Source organism: Oreochromis aureus, linkage group 11 (assembly GCF_013358895.1).
Source record: "Oreochromis aureus strain Israel breed Guangdong linkage group 11, ZZ_aureus, whole genome shotgun sequence".
In the NCBI taxonomy this organism is placed as follows: domain Eukaryota; kingdom Metazoa; phylum Chordata; class Actinopteri; order Cichliformes; family Cichlidae; genus Oreochromis; species Oreochromis aureus.
In genome coordinates, this window is record NC_052952.1 from 38,800,219 (window position 1) to 38,824,314 (window position 24,096).

The 24,096-nt window shown below is 49.2% G+C and overlaps 2 protein-coding genes across 3 annotated transcripts; both read left to right on the plus strand.

Annotated features, from left to right (window-relative positions):
- The first annotated feature begins 23 nt into the window (after window positions 1-23).
- Window positions 24-13,232, plus strand: pogzb (pogo transposable element derived with ZNF domain b). Its single transcript, XM_039619392.1, has 19 exons — window positions 24-130; window positions 1,292-1,410; window positions 1,542-1,622; window positions 2,196-2,434; window positions 3,192-3,285; window positions 3,362-3,517; window positions 3,591-3,704; window positions 3,787-3,976; window positions 4,068-4,219; window positions 4,299-4,399; window positions 4,488-4,634; window positions 4,729-4,863; window positions 4,934-5,136; window positions 5,234-5,380; window positions 5,464-5,523; window positions 5,615-5,727; window positions 8,413-10,062; window positions 10,141-10,177; window positions 10,253-13,232. Exons 2-19 carry the CDS (start codon window positions 1,296-1,298, stop codon window positions 12,186-12,188), a joined length of 5,670 nt encoding a protein of 1,889 aa, XP_039475326.1. The 5' UTR covers window positions 24-130; window positions 1,292-1,295; the 3' UTR covers window positions 12,189-13,232.
- Window positions 13,233-14,784: 1,552 nt separating this feature from the next.
- selenbp1 (selenium binding protein 1) lies at window positions 14,785-24,096 on the plus strand. 2 transcript variants are annotated; one of them, XM_039618977.1, is made up of 12 exons: window positions 14,785-14,836; window positions 18,978-19,031; window positions 19,685-19,797; window positions 19,969-20,154; window positions 21,210-21,330; window positions 21,449-21,631; window positions 21,776-21,957; window positions 22,255-22,333; window positions 22,404-22,525; window positions 22,611-22,703; window positions 22,934-23,052; window positions 23,181-24,096. In XM_039618977.1, exons 1-12 carry the CDS (start codon window positions 14,797-14,799, stop codon window positions 23,341-23,343), a joined length of 1,455 nt encoding a protein of 484 aa, XP_039474911.1. In that variant the 5' UTR covers window positions 14,785-14,796; the 3' UTR covers window positions 23,344-24,096. The 2 variants fall into 2 exon arrangements, with proteins under 2 accessions (XP_039474911.1, XP_031605198.1); XM_031749338.2 differs by lacking the exon at window positions 14,785-14,836 and adding an exon at window positions 18,048-18,111.

A 24,096-nucleotide genomic window follows, 5' to 3' on the forward strand; every position in this document is an offset into this window, starting at 1 on the left:
TGTGCGGCCCAATCGGCGGTTGTAAAAAGGCAGCGGGCGGAAAGCCCGCCCCCTGACTGTCGAACCGGAGCGCGCCTCGAGAAGAGCCGTGCGAACCCGTCCGAACTCCGTGGTGCCGCTCCAGCTTCAGGTAAGCCCGGCTCGGCTCGGCTCGTCCCAGTGTCACACGCAGGCCCCGCTGAAGCTTTCGGGAGGCGCTCGGTGTGCAGCGGCGAGCTACCGCTGGTGGGGCGGTGCAGACGGGGTGCGCGCAGTGCGTGCTGAGCTCGTGCTGAGCTCGAGAGCCCGGTGACCCGGCTCGGCTCAGCTGGGCCCGCACGGTCTGTAGGTTCGGGTCCCCGCCAACAGGCGCGTCTCAGCCGGGTTCAAAGGAACAAAACCCGGAGAGCGGGCGGAGCGCCCCCTGCGGCGGCAGCTGCCATTACACCTGCAAACTACAACTGATTGAATCCAACTTTATTTAAAAAGATTTACCGACATCAGAGTTTGTACAGAGCTGCTGTTGTTTAACTTCACCGTCAGCTGAGCGAATGAAGGCCAGCGTTTATTAATCATACCACTACTTTATTTAAAATAAGAGCCGTGACAAAGAGACGGAGTACAAACGGCAGCAACAGAAAACATCGAAACGTCACAGTGACCGGAAGTCTGTCCACACTAACGCCACTGCCGTGATTGTGCGCGTGATGAGCGGGGTCAGGTCATCCTGATCAGTGTGTTAGGCAAGCGCAGGTGTTTGACTGAAACTGCACAGATGTCCTCATTTGAATCATAAATGTTTTAAATAAACCGACTTCTACTTAAACCGGGACTAAACTGAACAGCTGTGAGGTTCACTGACACAAACACGCCCTGTGAGTCTGTGATGCTGATCAGCATCAAACCTGATGGGACCTGTCCTCAGGCTGTGAACACACCACAGAGTATTTCAGCTGATTTGTTCTGTGTGCGGTCTGTCCCTTCAGTCTTTGTAGTTTATAGTTTACTGTCACTGCGGTAACGCTGAGAGACGACTGCGCCTTTCTCTCATTGGTCTTTGAGCTCACAGGTGTTCTCTGAAACTAAACACACTTGAATATTTACAGTTAAAGTTACCAGTGAAAAGATCACCTGCTCACCTGGCTCTCAGGTAAGCTGCAGGTATGCAGTACCAGGTGGGACTTTAATTTGACAAAGCCCTGCCCCTTTTAAACATTTGAACGTGAATGTCATGTGATGTAGTGGAAATGTTGCTGGTCAGATTTTTCTTTCATCTTGTTTACAATGATGGTTTCTCTGGTGGTTTCCATAGCAACATGGATACAGAGTTGTTTATGGAGTGTGAGGAGGAGGAGCTGGAGCCATGGCAACAGGTGGATGACAGTGTGGAGGAAGATGACATGGACTTCATGGACAACTATGGAGAGCCAGGTGAGTCTCAGAACCAGATCCTGGACCAGGTCCAAACTCTAAAACCAGTTCTGGACACTCTGGACCTGAACCTGAACCCGAACCCAAACCCTAAAACCAGACACTCTCTCTCTCTCTCTCTCTCCATGTAGTGGAGGATTCTCCGTCTCCTCTCCCAGTCTCTGAGACTCCACCTCCAAGGACCTCACCACCCATCACACCTGCTGCAACAGGTATGTGTTCAGTGTTTCTTTGAATACCTGATGACACCAACCGGAGCCCCAGACATCCAGAAGTCCTAAACTGAGTTTGGATGATCCCAAAGCACACAGACGGCGTTTTCACTCGGATGCTTTGATCTTTGATCAGTTGTGTTACTGTAGACTCTTTAACTTACAGGATGACTGTTGAGTGTGTGATTTAACACAAGATAAATAAAGCTGAGTTTACAGGTATCATCAGGTTCAGGTGTTGAGCGTGGCCACTCTCTGTCTGATGTTCATGTGTCAGAGCAGCAGAGCTAACACATTGTGGAGGAAAGGGTCAGCAGGTCAAAGGTGAAAGCAGCAGACCTCTTCTCTGGGACAGGCAGAGCTTCAGCAGCTTTGTTGGAGAACTAAACATGACGATGTCTGAAGCTCGTGTTAAAGCTGAAGCTGATCCTGGAACAGCCTAAAGCGGCAGAGACGCAGTGCTGTGTGCTGAAGGTGTTCCTGGGATGTGGAGGAGCAGTCTGTGCTTCTGCTTCCCTCTGTAAAATCTGAAAGAAAGAAAGAAAATCTGCTAACCGATTCTTTCTTCTTCAGCTTCATCACCTGCCCAGGTCGTGTCCTCTTCCTCTGTGATACCTCCCCCTCCTCCCTCTATCGTTACCACCTCCTCCTCTGCCCCGCGGCTCCCTCCCTCCGCGGTTGCCTCCACGGCCCCGCCCCTGATGGCTCAAGCTCCACCACTCATCCTGACTCAGACAGCGGGTGGAACATTTCTACTTCCAGCAGCCACCGGCACCGGCAGCAGCCAGCCCATCCTGCTCACCACTACGCAGGTATGGGTATGGAAATCAAACGCACCCTGTGCTGCAGCAGGTCAGCCAAACCAAACGCTCCTCTGTAAAGTTACTATAACGTGAGAGTAAAGTGTAACATAACATGAAACGTACATGTGTACTATAACATAATAAATTAAACCATGAATAATAATCCAGAGTTTAGGCTCTGCCCTTTAAAGCCTGACTGCAGCGCTTTAAAGGGCGGAGGAGTGATTTAGTGTTTTGCTCACGATTACTTTAAATCATAATCTTCGTTATTTTGTAAGCCACTCCCTGCTGTTCAGCTGGACCAAGGACCGGTGTCCTGCTGGTTGTGGATGTGTCCTTGAGCCAACACAGCTCATTTAAATGGCTACATTACCCTTTCAACATACCTGTACTAATCATTTAGTTCAGGTGTGTTGGCCCAAGGTGAGATCTAAAACCCACAGGACACCGGCCCTTGGAGTTCCTCACCCTTGATGTAAAACGTGGGCGCAGCGCGTTAAACCTGCATTCTTTCTCATGCCCAGCAGGGGGCGCCTCTCTGCTGTGAAAAGTGGTCTGTGAGGAAATCCTCTTGCTCAGCTGATGTCAGTAAACTCTCCTGGTTTGGTGCAACTCTGACGGCATAAAACAGGAAGTTGACTTTAGGATTTTGGTCCAGTCTGAGAAGAGCAGGAAGCGGGGGCGGGTTTGGGGGCGGGCCTACATCTGATTGATAAGCTGTTTCTCCATGTTGTGTCATGGTGATGTCGTGTGTTTGCATGTACAGGGTTTCCCGGTGCAGACGGTGGTGAACCCCGGCGCTCCTCTGGTTCTGAACCTGCAGCCGGGTCAGACGGTGCAGCCGCTCACGCTGATCCAGTGTAGGTCGACCCAATCGGTGACGGATATCCGTGATCGATGTCAGCTGATCGCTAATCAGCCGTTTCCTGTCCACAGCCCCGTCGCTTGGTCAGCTGGTTCGACCCAGTGTGGGCGTGTCGCCGGTCAGGCCAGGACCCGCCCTTTCAGGAGGTCCCGCCCAGCCTGGCTCAACCTTCACTGCCATGCAGCTGCCTGCCACGCTGACGATTCGCACCTCTACACCAGCACCCGGTGAGTGTGACTCCTAGAGTGGGAGGAGCTTCTTTTAGGAGCGACTCAAACTGACCAGTCTCATGTTTTTCAGTTAACCTCCAGGTGACCCAAGTGGGTGGAGCCAATACACTGAAGCTGGCTGGGTCCCCCGCCCTCCCCTTGGGTTCAGCCAATGGCGTCACCAGAGCCACTCCCATCAGCAGCGGTACAACAATAACCTGTCAGTGCTTGTGTGTGCTCAGATTTGTTACGTCTTACCTGTGTGTGTGTGTCACCTGCTCCCACAGCCGCTCGCTCCGCCCCTTCCACTGTCAGCACGAACTCGGCTGACTCCACCCGTGTGGTGATGAGCGTGGAGGAGTTTTATTACGGCACATTTGAAGGTGATCTGAGTCTGAGGAAGCCCCTCCCACTGGGAATCAAAACCTCCACCTTCACCTGCCAGATCTGCTCTCACCTGTCAGAGAATAACCTGAGGTGAGCACCTGCGCACACACCGGGATACAGACGCGGTGCTCTGTATGTTTAGTGTGTGTGTGTGTGTGTGTGTGTGTGTGTGTGTGTGCAGGTTGATGCAGCACATGCTCCAGCACTCAGAGCTGATTAATGGCGCCGGCAATGATGACAGGAAGTGCTGCAGGTTCTGTTACCGTCAGTTCTCGTCCGACGCTCAGCTGCAGAGCCACGAGGACCAGGTGCACGGCCCCACCCTCTCCTCCTGTAAGACTCACACACGGAGTGCTTACCTGTGTTTTTGGACTCTGTGGCTCAGGGCTCACCTGTCACCTGTCTCTCTCAGGTATGTGTCGTATCTGTGAGTGGGCGTTTGAAAGCGAGCCGGTCTTCTTAAACCACATGAAGTCCAATCACAAACCGGGCGAGATGCCTTACGTTTGCCAGGTAAGTGTGACCACTGACCCGCCCCTCCCCACCTACGGGCCGTCCTGGGTCAGGTCTGACTCTTACCTCAGGTGTTACGACCTCGCAGGTGTGTTCGTATCGCTCGTCCTTCTACTCAGACGTCCTGCAGCACTTCGCCAGCTTCCACAGAGACTCGTGCTTCCTGCTCTGCATTTTCTGTCTGAAAGTGACCAGAAATCCCGTCAGCTACCGGCAGCACCTGCTCAAACACCAGGTAAGCACACGCACCAGGTGTAGACGAACAAACACCAGGTTAGACTTGCAGTGGAGTGGACTGGTCTTTTAATTTGAAATTTTCCGTTCCCTAGATAAACCAGGCCTTCCACTGTAACAGGTGTCGTCTGCAGTTCGTTTTCCTCAAAGACAAGATGCAGCACAAACTGGAAAACCACCGCAGCTTCCGCCGCCCGCCTCAGCTGGAGGGCCTGCCACCGGGGTCAAAGGTCAGCGCCTCAGTCTTGATTTAAATGTCTTACTCCAAACAGGTGGCATTACTGGTCCGTGTGTCTTCAGGTAACCATCAGGACCTATGGCAAGATGAGGCCCTCGGGGACATCAGCAGGAAGCCGCCTCCTCCAGAACCCCGCCTCCCTCATCCAGCCAATCAGCATCATGATGGAGCCACAGAGGTCTCTGATCCAGAAGAACCCCACTGCATCAAAATTACCGCGGTCCCCGACCAGGAAGCTGGGCAGCCGTCGAATCCATGGCAACAGGTGAGGCTGACGGTGACGGGTGACGTCGATGTTGGGCCCCACCTCCTGCGTTGTTGATGTCACATGATTCAGGTGCATCTCTCTGCTCCTCCTGCAGGAGGTCATGTGATGACGACAGGTTGGTGTGTTTGGAGTGCGGGACCGACGCCTCAGATTTCTCCGCCCACTACCCGACTCACGTCCACTGCCTGCTTTGCCCCTACAGCAGCTGCTGCTCCCGGGCCTACGCTGCTCACATGATCAAGTAAGTAATCGGAGTACTGCAGGAGTATTCTTTAGTAATGTGCAGTAATTTGGATTCATAGATGCTTGATCGTTTATCTGCAGCCACCACGTCCCGCGCTCCAAAGACAAAGCCGTCCCCCTGCACAGGCTGCCTCCTCCATGGTGAGAACCTCATTGATCTGATCAGGTTGGTCTTCACGCTGCCCATAAAGCTCCGCCTTCTCATTTTCTTCTTCTCTTCTTCACCGCTCAGCCCGTTCCACCTGCAGTGCTTCAGGTGTGACTTCATTTCTCAGACAGCTGACCTGATGGCCAATCACCTGCTGATGAACCCAGAGCATCACAGCGCCACCTGCAGGATCAGGAGTAAGACTGCACCACCACAACTACACCCATAACAACACAATCTACAGCAACAATCGCTACACCCAAACAGGCTGCTTTCAGCTGCTCGTTTAAAAAGAAAAAGAAAAAGAAAAAAGGGACGGCTCAGCGGGTACAACACGCACACAACATGCAGACACACCACATGTGGTGTGTCTGCATGTTGTGTGCGTGTTGTGTGCATGTACTTGTACGTGTGTATTTGGAGCTAATAAAGTGTGAATCAAAGGTTTCTTCATGGTGTAACGTTAGTGTCTCCACAGCTGCTGCAGAGTAGCACAAACTGCCTGCTGAGGATAAACTGGAGCTGATGAACAGTTGGTCGGGGGGAAATCAGCTGACGTCTCTGAAGCTGAAAGCTCAACGGGTTCTTGGCGTTCACACCGGTCTCTGTGTTTTCCTCTTAAATCACGCTTTTCCTGGTGGAGAGCCTGGAACTGATCCATGGCTGTGATGGCGTCCAGCTGTGCAGCCAAACTAAATAAAACTGGAAGGTTTCCAGTCTCTGTAACCAGGGGAACAACGGGGGGAGGGGGGCAAGGTTTACTCAGCCTAACAATTGCTGTTTAAAGTTTGTAGATGCAACATGGAAAATTCCAGGCTTATCCACTCATCCAGTCTTAAAGCAATGTTAGTTAAAGATCTGTCCTCAGCCTGCGGGCTGCCTGAGCTGTAAATGTTTACTCGGGCACTTCCTGGAGCCTCAGCTGTGTAACTCAGTCTGAAGGCTCCAGCCCTGTTCTTTGCATTCTGCTCTAAACGTCAGTCACATCAGGGTGAAAGATTTGGCGTGAACAAACTAACCTCGGCCTCGCAGCTGCTCCTGTATGAAAAACAGTGTTGTACAGGCTTTTTTCTGCACAGCGGAGAGAGCCAGAACATCTGGATTTTTCTCCGTTTCAGGAAGTTATGAGAAGTGATTCAGCTGGGAAATACAAAGCCTGGATATTTAGATTTTTGATTCCTTGGTGGGTAGATGGGTTTCAGCCAGTTTCTGCTCCTCCGGTTGCTTAAACGTCCCCACTTGGCCCACTGTGCCTCTGACTTCCTGAACAACACGGAGCTGCTGCTCTCATTCATGCATGCTTTCTTGATGCGCATGTATTGTTTAATCTTTTTAGATGTTTTTTAATTAAAATTTCAGTTAATTTACTTCAAACTGTTAACTGATTGATCCAGGTTCTACTCTGTAGCAGCTGTGGAGACTCTAACGTTAAACCAGTTCACAGATGAAGCGTGCAGTTATCCAGGGAATAATCTTGCTGTGATTAAGTGTTTTTCAGCAGTGAGCAGCAGAACAGGCAGAAATTAGGGCTGTTTCTCAACACTCAAGTCTGCACTCACGTTCTTGCCTGTCCGTATTTCGTAAGTTCACACGGGAGTCCGGACTTCCCCAGAATGCAGCGTGATCGTTATACAATTGGAACAACAGTGTAGGTGATGACATCACAGTTCCAGATAAGCAATTTGGCAAAATTCGCTTTTACATATGATCGGTTTGTCTCATAACCTTCATACAGTTAAGCACAATCACTACATGACAGAAACACACACTTAATCTCTCTTAATAAAAATAGTACACATGTATGTACAGCTCAAGCAAACAGGTGCTAGAATGCTTTTATTTTTATTTTAGTGAACACTCAAAGCTTACAGCAGACAGCTGCAGGGGTTTGGAAGAGAACTGAACAAATATTTCAAATATAATCTGGTCATTGTTGGATCCTTCAGGATCTTCACGTATTAACACGCTACTTTTGTTCCCGGTGAAAATGTTTCCTCCTGAATTTAAACATTTTTAATGTTAGATTTAATTCAGAGTCAGTGGATATGACGGGTGAAATTCATACTGACAGCTCTCAGAGTAAGACTTTAAAATGAAATAAAACGGTTGGGTTATGAAGCTGAACCGATTTACTTCAGAACAAATAGAACACTGAAATAAAACAAACATTAAAATTGATCTAAGTTAGAGCTTATATATAATATATATATTAACTTGTATATCATGTTTAACCTGAGTAGTGAAAGACCGTGGGGGTCTGAAAGCGATGTGCCGGTATTTGAAGTTTACACAGCACCATTCTCCCCTGAAAATATCTTTAAAGTTTATTTTGTGACCCAGAAAGAGTAATATTTCAAACTTTTTAGCAGCTTTCCTCCACCATTGCCACGTTTGGGTTTGGGACAAAATGCATTTTGGGATATTTGGCTGCACCAAGCCAACACAAGTCACTGCCGATGCATAGTCGATAGAACGGGAGGAGTGAGAACACATCAGGGAATTTTTGGCTTGATGCGTACTTTGAATTACAACAGTACTGCGACTGATGATGTATCACAATTCCACACATACTGAGAAACGGCCTAGGTTGTACTGACGTTAGGATTGCGATCTAGACGGACGTTGAATTTTTTTTTTTTTAGTGATGGCGGCATCTCAGCCAACCTCCTGACACATGTACGACGGTATAAAGATGTCACTTAAATGTGATGAGAGTTTAACTAGCTCTAGATTTCAGTCTTTTCTTCTAAAGACAGGACGTCTCTGAACCTGCGTCAGGTCGGTGTGACTGATTTACCTATCTAGGTTAATTCCAAAGAATCAGATTGATGAGTTGCTTAAATGTTAGAGTTGATCTAGCCTCTTTTTGTATTTTGTTCCAGCCTATGTTGAACCGGACATCCAGTTCTGCCACAGTGACGAGCCCCAATCTTCAGAGCGAAGGGATCTAAACCAGAACAAGGACTTTCCTGACCCCTCCTGGAAGTCAGCAGATGGTTGGAAACAACCAGCAGGGGTTAACGATGCCTACCCTTCCATCCGCCCCTTCACGCAGAACAGCGGCCCTCACCACTTCCTGTCCAAGAACAGCGACGCCATCGACTACTTCAACCTGGTCTTCCCGGCAGCACTCATCGAGCTGATCACCAATGAGACCAACGCCCACGCCAAAACTTGCCGTTTCCTCAGCAACACCTGCCTTGACTGGATTCCCGTCACAACCCACGAGATCAAAGGTTTCATCGGCCTGGTTATTCTAATGGGGATCCAGAACCTTCCCGACCCGTCGCACTACTGGTCCTGGAGTCACTATGACAACAGCTACACTTTCTATCGAGCAATGAGCTTTAAACGCTTCAAGCAGATCGCCACTAACATCCGCATGGGCAGCTTCACCACAGACGAGTACCGTGGCACCAGCAAACCCAGTGATTCGATACACATCTTCAGGCCCATGCTGGAAATCCTGAGCAAAGCCATTTGGAATGCCTACCGGCCGAACTGCTGCCTAACCATTGACAGGGCGCTGCTGCCCAGCCTGGAAGAGGGCAGCAGCCAAACCAAAGGGAACCTGAAGACTCAACCTCAGATCTGGCTGCTCTGTGACTCCAAGTCTGGTTACTGCCACCGTCTCTTCATACAGGTGGGGGTGAAGGCGGGTCAGGATCCAGGCTTCACCGTAGTGCCGGAACTGGTGAACGGTCTGGAGGGAAAACACCACCAGCTCTACCTTGCTAACTCGCTCACGTCTGTTCCACTTATGCAGAAGCTTCTGGATCAGGGCATTTATGCCTCCAGCTCCTTCCCTCCACCCAGCTCCATCCTACCCAGGGAGCTGTGGGAGGAGGGCAAGCTAGAGAAACCAGGAGACTTCCTACAAAGACAGTTTGGCCCCCTGCTGGCCACTCGCTGGAGGGATACAAAGGAAATGGGGTGTCTATCAACAAATGCAACTCCAAATGAGCCAGATACTGTTTGGAGAAGGTCTCAGACCAAAGTAGGTGGACTGGATCCCATCGACCGCCCCATGGCCTTCCGCTTGTTGCAGGAGAACATGCGGGGCGTCGACATCTGCAAGCAGCTGCTGGCGTGCAACCCGCTGGGAGGGGTCCCTCAGGACCGTCACTGGCGCAGCCTCTTCTGGTTCCTGGTCAACCTGAGCATCGTCAACGCCTTCATTGTGCTGCGTGAGAGCCGCAAAGAGAACCCTCCCGCCTGGGTGCAGGATGGTCTTTTTACTCAGGTGAATTTCCGCAAGCGTTTGGGCAATCAGCTCGCCAAGTGTGCCCAGAAATACTTCGAGACAATGGAGATTGCGACGTCGCGCGTGACAAGGAATGAGGTTCCAGAGGAGCCAGTCAAACAAAGGCACAGGATGACGAAGATCAGCAACGTCTCCAAGAGGTGCAAGAACTGCAACTTGAAGAACATCCGCCACGAGAGCGTGTATGGCTGCATCATCTGCAAAGCCAACCTGTGCAAACAGCCAAGCTGCTTCTGGGAATATCATGGCTTGTCGCCTCTAAACAAAGGTCAGTATTTCACTCAGTAACTCTGAAGGAGCTGTTTTATTGCTGTGAACTTCAAAGAGCTGTGTTTGTTTTTAACAGGATCAATCAAAGTTGGGTTTCTCAAAGACAGAATAAGGTATGTGTTGATCCACACAGTTAAATGTCTGATTATTTGATGTGAACTACTAATAAAAGTTTGTCTTTGCTGCAGCGGAGCGATCGAGGTGGACGAGGTTTTGGACAGCGTGGACGAGACAATGGGCCCTGTGGAGGACCTGGACTTTTCTGATGATGAGAGACTGGACGACCTGGATGACACTGAAGAAACTGAAGAGGTTAAGGAAGACTTTATCAAAGATGTGAAACATCCAGAGTTTCATGTGCCGTCAACAGCAAATGGCGATGCCCAACCACCGGCCATCGCACCTGCCTCCAAAGAGCGTGAGGATTCCCTGACCGCCCGTCAGCTGAGGATTGCCCTATTCGCTCTGTGTGATGGAGTCCGCCAGGCCTCTCGCGTCTTTGCAACCGAAGCTCCACTTATCCGGTCCTGGCTTAAAGAGGCCCGGAAGCGCCTAAAGGAAACGGAGCAGGAGCTGAAGGTCCAAACCAATGGTGCGGATCGTATGGTGGCCTGGGTGCTATCCATGCGTGAGCAGCAGCTTCCTATCACAGAGAGCAACCTCTTCCACAAAGCCTCCACCCTCAAGAAGAAAGGAGGTTTTAGTGACTCCTTCCGCATCTCTTACGACTGGGCGGTGAACTTCATGCTGGAGCACCGACTTGGTGTGCAGAGTTCTGGCAGGGCTGCAACACTGGATCGCATCCTGCCGCCTTTTCTGGAAGCCAAAGTGAAGACCTTCAGGGAGTTTACCCAGAAGATCATCCAGACCCACAAGCTGACAATGAGCACCGTTGCCGCGATGGATGAGCTTTGCATCTTTGTGGACTTGAGATTGGTTCAGGAGAAGTCTCGCCGCTCGGAGGCCTTGGAATTCACAGGGTCTTTGCCTCTGCTCACCGTGTACCTGACGGTGCTGGCTGATGGCACCATCCTACCTGCTCTGGTGCTGGGAAACAGGAAGCTCAATGAAGGAGACCTGCCAGAGTTCATTTTGCTGGAGGCCAGTCCAGACGGGCTGTCGGTGGAGGAAGCGTTGGACCTCTGGATTAATAAGGTGTGGCTGCGGACCGGCCCAGCTCAGCATAGTAAATCGATGCTGGTCCTGGACCGGCATCGGGAGCACTTGGGAGATCAGTTCCTCACCTCCATCAGCAGCTCAGGGACTCTGCCGGCGGTCATCCCTGGGGGTTGTTCCTTCTGTCTGCAGCCGGTGGAGATCTGCGTGAAGCCGGTGCTGCAGCGCTTTCTGCTGTCACGCTGGTCAGAGTTCACTGCCAAGAATCCAGTGGAGATCGAGGAGACATCACCCCAGTCCCTCCAAGCAAACGTGGGTCAGGTGTTATTTGACTGGGTGGTCGAGGCTCTGACACACCTGAATAAAATCCCACAGTTTTGGAAGAAGTCATTTGATCTGACGGGTCTCCTGGTGGGAGCCAAAGAGGAGAACGTGGAATTGAACATCAGAACAACAGCTGATAAAAGAGGCGGGATTCAGTCCGAGCTACTGACGATGCTGACTGAGATCCTGCTTGGTGCTGAAGCTTCAGAGACAGACTCTCCAGATCTGCTGGAACTGGAGGATGAAGAGGACTCAGAGGAGGAGGAACAAGCTGTGAAAGAAGAAGAGACATCAGAGGAGAATCAGGAGGACAAAAAAGATGAAGAGAAAAAAGAGAAAGAGGACAGGGAAGAGACAGGGAAGGAGTCAGAACAAAGAGAGCAGTTGGAGGAGGAAGGGAAGGAAGCTAAGGAGAAAGGTAGGATAGAGGAGGAGATGGTGGAAGATGAGGAGGAAGACAGGAAGAACAGTGAGGAGAAACAGGAGGTTAAAACAATAGAGGAGGACAGTGAAGAAGAGGGCAAGGAGACAGAGGAGGATAGGAAGGAGGTGAGCAAGGAGAGAAGGGAGACCAGGATAGTGATTGGCGAGGAGGTTGGGGACGAGTGGAAGATAACGGTGAAGAGCCGGGCCGAATCCGGCGAGCCCAACGGTGAGGAGGGCAGCAGGAAGGAGGAAAGCTGAACAAGGTGGAGGTCTACAGGCTTGACTCTGCACCATCTCTAACACTACAGGAGTACAGTCTGGGGGCGGAACCTTCTGTCTGTCGGTACCGGCACACCTGTCAAGGTATCGACAGTAAGCTACTGTAGCTGTGTGCTAACATTACAGGCACTGGGGGTTTGGGGGCGAAGCGGGGAACAACGGTGGAAACGGCTCCTTGAGCGTTGCATTGTCTGTTTCTTTTATTTGAGCGCCATCTAGTAGACGACAGGGGAACTGCACCCCGTTCGTGTGAACCATGCAGACAGACGGGAGAATTTTTGCTTCGTTTGTTATTTTTGGTAATAAATGAACCTTGAAGGTGCTTTTCTGACAGACATGTTTGAGTTCTACACAGAAAGGGATCGTGGAGTGGCCGAGTCACCGCTCATATTATGTTTTTGTATTTACGGTCAGATTTGTTTCCAGACCAGCCAATCAGGATCCATCTCCACGTGCTCTCGGAGTAAGGTCCGTCTCATAAACGGTTTAAAACCTCTTCAGAAGTTCCTGCATCCAGGTCGACTCGTTGGGCCAATGTGATCCTCCAGGAACACTGACACGGAAATGTGCTAACAACCGTCACAAAAAACGACCACAGGTGAAAACAACGTATGGAGGTGCAGATTCATCACTGCGTGCAGAAAGTGAGCATGTTCTCTAATCTGATCGAACAGTTTAGTCATTAAAGTGAGCAGAAGTGGACCTCCCCTCGATGGCATCATATCATACCCGCATCATACCAAAAACTCCACCCATGTTTGGAGCGTGAGTGGAATTTGGGTATGATCATGGGTGGTCGCAGTAATCCACTGTGGCGATCACTTTAACCCTAAAGCAAGAAACGCAAGGTGAATGCTGGTTCTCTTCTGATGAACGATGGAGTCCTGGAAGCTGATTGACTGGTTTGGATCTTGTGGACAGGAAGCGTCTGTCTGATTATGACTCCTAGTGAAGCTGATGATGTTTTGGTGCTGCTGTACAGACTTTAGATGATGTTCCTCATTAATAAAACCAGAATCTCCACCTCTGAGTCCGTCTCTTTAACTCTCTGAAAACAACTTTTTGTTGTGCCCGTCGGTGACTCGGCACAAATCAGCAGAGCGCCATGTGACTGTTATCTTATCAGGTTTACCTGCTGTTCAGAGTCCGAGTGACAATGACAGTGCAGCAGGTCGCTTTCATAACAAGTCGCTCAGAGACACTTTCCCCTCAAAGCTCTCAATAAATTGTGATCAATAATCAAACTTTGTTATTCAAACACCTTTAGTGCAAGTTATTGCAGAGCTACACAGGTAAAGGAAAATATGGTCTTTAAGGACAAAGAGTTCAGAGAACGTTCAGCAACAGTATTCAGCTAAAATAAATGATTAAATAAATGCTTTCAAATAAAATGAAAAGTCAAATGCATCATGAATGAGTTCAGTCTGTAAATACAGGTGATGTTTGTGGAGATCTGCAGAGGGCAGGAAGGTTGGCGTTGTAGGTAACGGTCAGTATATGGGACCATTAAGGTAGAATAAGGGACAAACACATTTTGCTCATTATATGGGATGTCCCAACTAAAATGTCGCCACCTCAGACGGGAGAGTTCTTTGAAACAGGTGACGTTAAACCTGCCGGATAATGTGAGGACAGAGTGTTTGGGGATGAGAAGGACTGACAGTAGATCCTCTGACCAACACAAACCCCATAAAGACCCCCATGGTTACCACACCAAATATGACATCACTGTTCTGGACGGGCGAATCAGTGCTGGTACAGGAGCAAGAAAATAGGGAATAAAGTTTTCTTCAAAAAATCTCTTCCAGCTGTTTCAGCATTGGCCTCAGTGTAATCTGAGTAAACCGTCACCAGTAACTGGATGGTTAGACGATCATTTCAGGGGGCTAACCGTGATGATGTGCCAGGTGAGCGGCGTCACTGACGGTCTGTTCATCTAAAATTGCTTCATGCCGTCTGTACTGCTGCCGTTTCTGTCGGATCCTGCAGTCAGGTAGGTGTCGCTCCTGTCCGCACGCCAAACCTCAGAGCGGGGCACCATGTGACCCTGGCAGCTCTGACTGCCAGGGTCACATGGTGCCACAGACCACACAGCTGCTCAGTGTCTGGTTTCATTAAAATAGCTAATGCGTCCAATCAGAGTCCAAAACACCTGTGATGTTTCAAATTAAAATGTTTATACTGTTAGTGACGTCCAGGTGATGAAACAGGAAGTGACTGTTACTGTGACATACTCTTTTACCTCAGTGTTTGAGTTGAATGGCAGCTGGGATACCCCCACCCTGGTCCTTATAAGGATGGATGAAAGATGGAGGAAGATGATGAAGATTGAACTGAACCCGTTTAAATAGGGCTGCTCAATTAATCGAATTTTAATCTAGATTACGATCTGGGTTTTCAACGATCATTAAAAATGACTGAGCCGATTATTAGCACCTCCCTCGTGCTTTAATCTCGCACTGCTCCGTGTGGCAAATCGAGCGCACCTCTCTGCGTTTCGAACATGCGTCACAACAATTAAGAGGACCCGAGGGAAGCTCGGAAAGCTCGGAAAGCTAAGCAGAAGTTATTTGGAGAGGAGAGGATAATGGCTGCTGAAGAAAGAATGCTGTTGGTTGAAAAGAGAGGTAAAACGACTTCAGTGGTGTGGGAACCAATGTTCCCTCTAAGCTGCGCAATTGCGCACTGCTGGCACGGTCTCTGCGCACAGAAAATCTGCGTTGCGCACAAAAAAAATCTAACCTGAATTGAAATTAAAATTAAAACTTTAACAATTCTGTTTTGCAGTGTTAGTCAGTGAGTGACTGGCTGCTCCTGTGTGGGATTAGAACGATGCCACCTTATCCTATAGTCCAGCCAATAATGCGATTCACATTCGTATAAACGCAGCCAATCAGCGTCGTTGACAGGCTATGACAGCGTCCTTATGTGCCGACACCGGTGTTTAGCTAGCAAAGCGGCGTGGCTGATGTGCACTGAAGCCACGTTAATGACAACGTGTCCAACCATTGGAGATGTGAGCAGGACAGACGGAACAACTGACGGAAAAAGTGTGGACTTTATACCAGTTTTTAAATTGTGTTGATCGGCCACGTAAAACCAGAGTTATGATAAAAATATCTGCAATGTTTTGTTTTCTTCCTGAATACTATCGTTGTTTATATTCACTGCGGAAGAACGGTAAAACGGCGTTTTATAAGGAAAACGCGCCGAAAGCCTGTGAGCAAAAACAAAACCCCACCCCTCTCTCTTCCCTATTGGTGGAGAAAAAAAGTACCGTGTCGACCAATCAAAAATGATATGGCAACGTGGCATCTAGTTGTTAAGAAACGGGGGGAAGTTTTAGGAGTGACGGCGGTGTTCTGAGATGTGAGAGATTTGAGACGTTTAGCGCAAATCTTGTGTAGTTAGTGTGTAGTTAGTGTGTAGTTAGTGTGTAGTTAGTGTGTAGTGTAGTCAATAGTTTTGTTGGTGTGTCAGAACAATGAGGCGGCTGCTGAATGTTACAGGTGTTACAGCAGTGATACATCTCCTGTTGTCAGGCCTGCAGGTATCAGGCTGTTGTTCTCCTTTATCTCATAGTGGACAGAAATTAGTTTTTGGAGTGGCACAAATAATTTGTGTGGCATCAGATTTGATGCAGAACAGCTGATTGTTCTGTAAATAGTTTGAAATGTTTATTTAAAAATGCCCTGGCTACATTTAAAAAAAAAAAAAAAAAAGCTGCAAAAAAACTTTGTTGTTTGCCAAACTGAGTTACTTTTTTGAAGAAGTAACTATATAATTAATTGCCCAGCATTGGTCATTATATGCTGTATTTTGCAGACAGAGAGTTACAGACTCTCTCCCAGACCACAGACTCATAATACAAGTCAGAGCTTTATATGAAAAAAAAAAAAAAAAAAAAAGTTGTGTTTTCAAAATTGGAGTTCAAAATTGGAGTTAGTTTTTTACTTCCAATAGTGTTAACATACTACACAGGTCATGAACAGGATTTTTTACATTTTCATTGTAAGTGGGCTAAAGCAGTTAATTAAAAGTAGTCTAACATAAATGTAAATGCTGTAATTTGATTATTTTAATAAACCATGTGACTTGGATGGATTAGATGCTGGCGTGACCACAGTGCACACGTCTGATGTCGCTCACAGTGGTCCAAGGGACGCTCAGGGAGTTTGTGTGTTCGCTCAGACACATGAAAGATTTGAGGGAACATTGGTGGAAACATTACGGGTTCACGGAGTCAGACGTGGATCAAATATTGTGCAGTATTTTGAAGTTCACTAAACATAGATGTTTACATTTTTCATTTATTTTTTATATTGCAAACATTTGCACTGTAATCAGTATTTGCACACTATTTTATATTATTTTTTGAAGCCATTATTCAATACATTGTTATTGTTAAATAAATATCGTCAAATAATCGAGATCTCAATTTCAGTGAAAATAATCGTGATTATCATTTTTGCCATAATCGAGCAGCCCTACGTTTAAAGCAGTTCTCTGCTCTCCGGTTAGAGAGCATCACTTTCAGGTATCTCGCTCGTCTTCACGGCGCTCTGTGTGCTGGAATAAACCTGCATGTTAAGCAGATTTGAGTTAGTCACGCCTCTTAGTGAATGCCGATGACATGACTTAGGCCGAGCAGGTCCCTTCATCAGTCTCAGGTAAGAAGGATCGTCAATTTCAAGATCCTGCTTCTTACTTTCAAAGTGCTTCATAACCGTGCTCCTCCATATTTATCTGATCTTCTCCGTACGGACTCGCCCGCTCGTACACTCGGCTCTCCTTCAGCTTCCCTTCTGTCTGCTCCACCTGCTCGCCTGACTTCCACGGGACTTGGAGCCTTCAGTCATTCTGCCCGACACTTTGGATGCGCTTCCACCAGATGTACAATCTCTCACCACTTTTTTAAAACAATGTCTTTTTATTTTATTTTTATTTTATACATGTTTAACTTTCATATTTGTTCTTATGTTTTTATTTTGTTGTACTGATGTAAGGTGACCCTGAGGGTCTTTAAAGGTACCTATAAATAAAATGTTTCATTATTATTATTAAGTTTTTGTGCTTCAGGCAGATTTTAGGGTAAAGTTTGCTCAGATTGAGGAGTGTTCATGTTTGAATTTAAACGGGTCAGAAAGGGGGCAGTAGCAGGTTTGACCCTGCTGCTGCCGCCACCTGGAGCTTCAGGTTCCTGAGCTGGGCCTCAGCCATGAGATTAGGTCAGCTTCACCCCAGATGTTGTCCTCAGAGTTTTTCAGATGGCTTTTTCGTGCAGCTCTTTAGATGTCCTTCCTGAGTGTACCCAGAGGTTTCCACCTTGCTGTAAACTCTGTATGTCCATCTATGAGGCCGTAGAGCTTCGCAGCGATCGTCCTCCACGCTGTTTCTGACTGTTTTAGAGGCTGTGAAGATGTTTTTCCCACCACGGGAATGATTCTGTCATGTTCAGCTGTCAGACCTACTTCAACACTTTGAATCAACTCCAGGTCTGTTACCCGCTTCATCGGTGATGAAGGGCAGACCTCACCTGTTCATCAGTCTGTTGTGCGACTGTTTATAAAAATCTGTCACAAGCAAGCATCTAGAAGACTTTAGAGCCTTGAATTGAAGCTGAAAGTCTTATTATAATTCTAATAACAATAAGAATGCAGCTCGGACGGCATTTTGTGCTCTGACCTCATGGCGCTATGGTTGCCTGGGAAACAGCTGGAAGCTCAGAGTGTTTCTGGGCTATTCAGGGTTAATGTGTGTTAGAGGCCCCCACTGCTGCACTCTGACTGGCTGTTTTGTGGCATTCAAGCAGGGAGACTCCGCCTCCCTGTGTTTTTACAGCGGGTCTGGTCTGAGGGAGTCCAGACCTGCTGGATCACTTCAGACCGCAGCTCAGACATGGGTGAGTCCACTTTTCTCCTTCTCCTAGCCTCCCCCCCAGGAGGAGCAGGTTAGGCTTAGGTGCGTGTTTCTCAGGCTCAGCTTCACGCTCGGCTGCACCTGCTGATGCAAACAGCTGATAAATGAAAATCAGGCGGACTTGATATTTACTGCAGAGGAAGGACGCACACAAAGGACACGAACACGAGGTCAGCGGGTCGCCTAAACGCTCCAGACTCGTTTTCAGCGCAGCTCATAGAAAGTCCACAGGAAGTGTGTGTGTTTCCTCAGCTGTGTTAGACACACACTAATTATCCAGCAGCACACTTTCTTCAGAGAGTCTCCTGATTATCGATTATTGATTACCAGCAAGAAAACTGCAGGCAGGTGTGTGTGTGTCTGTGTGCGTGTCTGTGCGTGTCTGTGTAGTTGATAATACTGCTTTGTCTTTTGTGGGTTCTCCTTTTTGTCCTCACTGGTTTCCGTACAGTTAAAGTGACACCTGGGCCTCTGTTGTCAGGGCAACACAATACAAAATATCCAACTTTATGGAATCGACACTTTCATACAAACGAGCCAAACTTTATTTACGCCACACGTAAAGCGCGCTAAAACAAGGCCGGGTCAAACATTAACAGCAGGAACGCAGAGCGTCGCCCGCGGTAACCATCGCAGATAAACGCTGAGAGTCATAAAGAGACGAGCACTGAGTGAAATAAAATGATCCATACAACCTTTGACCCCAGACAGGTCAGAGGTGTCGGTCCCTGCTCTTGGGGCAGACTGAAGGTCTCGATGTTGTGTCAGCAGTGAGGTCCTCTTCATGTGCAGCTGCCTGGAAACACACACGACGGGATTTAACGACCTTTGACCTTTGGTATTTTTCAGCAAGCTGCTCAGGATGTGGACCGGGATACCGCAGCCCGCTGGACGCCATGAAGGGTGAGCCCATCAGCTGTGTGTGACTTTTAAGCAGCAGGTAAAACAAAGCGGGGGAACCTGCTGCTTGTGTCACATGACCTGTGCTGAGGTCACAGGCTTCTTTTTTCTTTGTTTCTTTTGAAACTTTAATGTTTTCCTGTTTTGAGGTGAGACCCAGTCGGGGCTGAGGCTACATTGTGGGTGGGTCTAAAGGGCCAACAATGACACGCCAACCTTGACGCTCGGTGTTGAGCTTTCTGAAAAAGTAACAGGTAGCATTTATGGAGTCATTGCAGGTGAATTCTGACCAATCGCAGCAGCCCGATTCACTCTCACCTGTTAAACTTGAGCAGGATATCAGGGGTCAGAGGTCACTCAGCAGATCACTCTAAGCCGTCCAGAACCAGAGCCCTGGTGTGAAGGTCTGCTGCCGGCTCTGCGCTGGTTTGGCCCAGCTGTGGACCTTTCCTGCAGGCTGGAGATCCAGATGTTTGGCTGAGATCCGGCTCTTTGGCTGTAGAAGCTGTAAGATCCGGGTCCGGGTTAGATGCTGCATTGTGTCGCAGTCCCTGCATGTTTAGGAGAAGTTGGAGTTTGGGTCGAGTCTGAGGACCCGAAGCTTCCGCGCTCCTCGGCAGGTCCTCCTCACAGCTCAAACCTGTTTCTGCTTCAAGGTCCTCGGGAGGAGATTCTCTACCTGCCCTGCATCTACCGCAACACCGGCATCCTGAAACCTGACTACCTGGCCACTGTGGACGTGGACCCCAAATCCCCCACCTACTGCCAGGTAGAGCTGAGCCCCGCTGGAGGCCGAGGACTTCCTCCTCCTCCTTTAGTTTTATATCTAACATCAGAGTCAGTTGCCTCCTCTTCCTCTTCTTTAGTCACAGATGAACTTTGAGAACAGGCTAACCAATGTGCTGTTTTGCATTGTGACCTTTGACCCATGCCCTCACAGGTGATCCACCGGCTGCCGATGCCGAACCTTCGTGACGAGTTGCATCACTCCGGCTGGAACGCCTGCAGCAGCTGCTTCGACGACGCCTCCAAGAAGAGAAACTTCCTGATCCTGCCGTCGCTCATCTCATCCCGAATTTACGTGGTCGACGTGGGGACGAATCCCAGAGCGCCCAAAATCCACAAGGTACGCACGCCGCGGCACTGGGGGCCGCTGACTGCACACAGACACACACACTGGTACTGATTATGGACATGTTCCTCATACAAATCGACTTTTACAAATGTCGACCCCCCCCGAGACGGCCGCGTGGTCACACAGCACCTTGACCGAGGGCACGCTTACATCCACGCGCAGCAATCAGGAGTAAGCAGAGGGTTAAAGTGAAGGCTGCTGCGGGTCTGTCAGGCCTGAACTTTGGACATGTTGGGATATTCCTCTCTTTCTCACTCAGACCTTGTGATGGGAGCTGGGGGTTAAAGATGGCAGTCGGCCTCGCCTCGTGTCGACCGTGGCGGGTCAGTGCGGTGGGACGTGAGAAAACCGCTTAAAGTGAAGCTGCGTAACAGGCTGGCGCCTTTTGTCTGCAGCACTAAAGACTGGAATGTAAAGTTAGGAGGCCCGTCCGGTCTTTCAGAGAGTGTGGGGCCCACACCACCCGAAGCCTGAGACCCCCACAGACAGCAGCAGCGCCCTCCACAGGCTTTTAGCTCCACGTGACAGAAACCTGCGATCACACAGAGAAGTCTGCATGTGGTAGCTTTAGGAAGAGCAGCTGCTCTCCTTAAATTCAGACAGATGACTCCTTTGGGTCTGCTGTCAGAGAGCGAGGAGGAGGAGGAGGAGTTCATCCGGAGTTCAGGCTGGATGATGAAGCACAGCTGCTCTTTAAAAACATTCAGCATTTAAACACATGCGCATGTCTTTAAATGCGGAATGTTTCTGACACAAAACCACGAGAAAAGGCGCTTTCGACCGGGCGGTGTTATAGACCACGCTTAAATGAATACTTAACAAATTAAATATAAATAAAGTTAATTAACCCTCCTCAGGCTGTGGGGTGACTGTTCTGGGCTGAGACTCTCCGATCAGGTCTGGGTGCGATTCAAAAGTCAAAATAATGACCAAGAGTCTGGTTACCCCTCCCACTTCTTTCATTTTCATTCATTTTTAGGTGTGTGTGTGTGTGTGTGCGCGTGCGTGCGCGTGCGTGTGTATAACATATATTAAATACTTTTCAGATGGTGGAGCCCATCGAGCTGTATTGGAAGTGCGGCCTGGCGAACCCCCACACCAGCCACTGTCTGGGCAGTGGTCAGATTATGATCAGCTGCATGGGAGACCCGTCCGGTAACGGCAAAGGTTAGACCATATCGTAAACCCTGCACGCCACCGCCCCTTTTGTTTGCTGAGACTAATGGGACTCCAGGAGCCCATGGGTCGGGCTGGTCTTTGAGTTTAACTGCTCATCTTCACTCAGGTGGTTTTGTTCTTCTGGATGGTGAGACGTTCGAGGTGATTGGTAACTGGGAGCACCAAGGCGAGGCGGTGCCGTTCGGCTACGACTTTTGGTACCAGCCTCGGCACAATGTGATGATCAGCACCGAGTGGGGAGCGCCCAAGGCTCTGGTTAACGGTTTTAATCCAGCTCATGTCCAAGAAGGTGAGTTAGAGGAAGAGTCTGAACCTCCTCCCAGTGTCCCCCTTTGCATCTTTCGTGTCCGTCTGTTCCGGACCCGGCTCTGGTCCCAGTAATCCTTATCAGTATCCATCAGCTGCTACGCTTTGGGTTCTTGTTGTGTTGCAGGGCTCTATGGCAGCGCCCTGAATATCTGGGACTGGACCACCCACAAGAAGCTGCAGAGGCTTGATCTAGGAGAAGAGGGCGCCATTCCCCTGGAGGTCCGGTTCCTCCATGACCCGAGTGCCGCTGAGGGCTACGTGGGCTGTGCTCTGAATTCAACTGTCTTCAGATTCTACAAAACAGCAGTGAGTGTGTGGTTCTGTTAAAGAGCGATCAGCTGGTCTCTGCAGGTGACAAACAAGAAAGACGAGTTGGAAAAGCAAACTGTGGTGAACATTCAGCAGGTTTGAAGGTTAGACAGGTGCGACTCACATGTGCTCTGGTTTCATTCTGAAAACGTCTCGCTTTAAAGCAGAGACCCAAACTAAGGTTAGCCAAGCTCCGGCACCAGCTGTTGGAACCACCACCTCAGACAGATGATGTTAGCATGCTAGCTGTTAGTGTGTTAGCATGTTTATGCTAACGTGCTTTCTGTGTCTCAGGAGGGGGACTGGGCTGCAGAGAAGGTCATCAGCATTCCTAGTAAGAAGGTGGAGGGATGGATGTTGCCCGAGATGCCAAGTGAGTGCAGTCATTTCCCTTTGATTGCAGTCTTTCACCTGTCTGACCCCTCACCTGTCTGTCTGCGCAGGTCTCATCACAGACATCCTGATCTCACTGGATGACCGTTATCTCTACTTCAGTAACTGGCTGCACGGTGACATCAGACAATATGACATCACAGACCGCAGAAACCCACGGCTCGTTGGCCAGGTGTGGTTTTATCACACCTGTCGGGTGATGTCACTGAAGATCTGGATTGTTAGCGCAAGACCGCTCACCTGTCTGTCTCTTCCAGGTGTTCTTGGGAGGAAGTATTGTCAGGGACGGACCCATCAGAGTCCTGGAGGACCCAGAGAACCAGCAGCAGCCCCGCCCCTGCATCATAAAGGTATCACGAAGCAGAGAGGCAGGAAGCAGCACACCTGTCTCTTTGTAAAAGAACCGGTGTCTTCTTAGCCCCTGATAAGAGTAACCATGGTTACACGATAACCCCAGGAGGGGGTACAGGTGTAGACTGTACCTGTGGAGACAGAAATGGATTTAACTGTTTCTCATGCTGAGCGATCAGCTGGTGGCTCATCACAACTGCTCTCTGTGTCTCACCTGTGTCCACCTCAGGGGAAGCGTATCCCTGGAAGTCCTCAGATGCTGCAGCTCAGTCTGGATGGGCGGCGCCTCTACGTGACCACGTCTCTGTACAGCGGCTGGGACAAACAGTTTTACCCCGACATGATCAGGTGTGATCCTTGACCCAGCAGGGGTTTCACCTCAGTCCACCTGGACCAATTTCATCATTTATGACTCACAGGATGCTGCTAATGTGATGCTCGTGTGTGCACATGCTTGTTACTGTGTCTGTGCTCAGGGAGGGTTCAGTGATGATGCAGATTGATGTGGACACTGTGGACGGCGGTCTGACCCTGAATGAGGACTTCCTGGTGGATTTTGGTAAAGAGCCCGACGGTCCGGTTCTGGCCCACGAGCTGCGGTATCCCGGCGGAGACTGCACCTCCGACATCTGGCTGTGAAGCTGTGATCGTCCTGAGCCTCAGAGTCCAAACACATTTGAGAACAGCATCACACATTAGAATAACTTTGTTGTCCATCACATCAGCCGCAAGAAAAAAACACATAAAAAAGTACAGCAGAGATCAGCACACACATAAAGATAATCAATAACAGAATCAGTGATAAACGGTGTTTCTGTACCAGAATCCATGAGGAGGAACTGAGCCTCAGCAGATGTGTCCATGTTTTGTTCATTATTCCAAAGCTTCCTCACTGAGTCTCCATCCAGCCTCTTGGAACAGCTGAAAAACAGGTTAAAGGGCCATTTCGCTTAATTTCACACTGCCATGTATGTTTCGGTTCAACTTTGAACTTCCAAATTCAGGTGAAGCGCCACTCTCAGGTCCTGCCTGCAGGTACAGCGCTCTGCTCACGCTGTTGAAAGCCAGCAGGATTGAAAATGCAGAATGCTCCTTTAAATCGTTCTGGCTCAGGGGAAACTCACAGACTTCATCTTCACAACATCCACCTCTCCCTGCTCGCTCTTTTCCTACCTTATGATTCAGATCAGTGATCGATCAGACACGAAGCAGAACCGCGAGTCTGTGTCAATCGAGCAGTGGGGCACCCTGAGGTACGCCTGAGCAAGGTATCGTCCCTACACACTGCTCCCCAGGCGCCCAATGGCTGCCCACTGCTTCACAGAGTGAATGGGTTAAATGCAGAGAGGAATTTCCCCAGGGGGGTCAATAAAGTACATATTATTATTATTA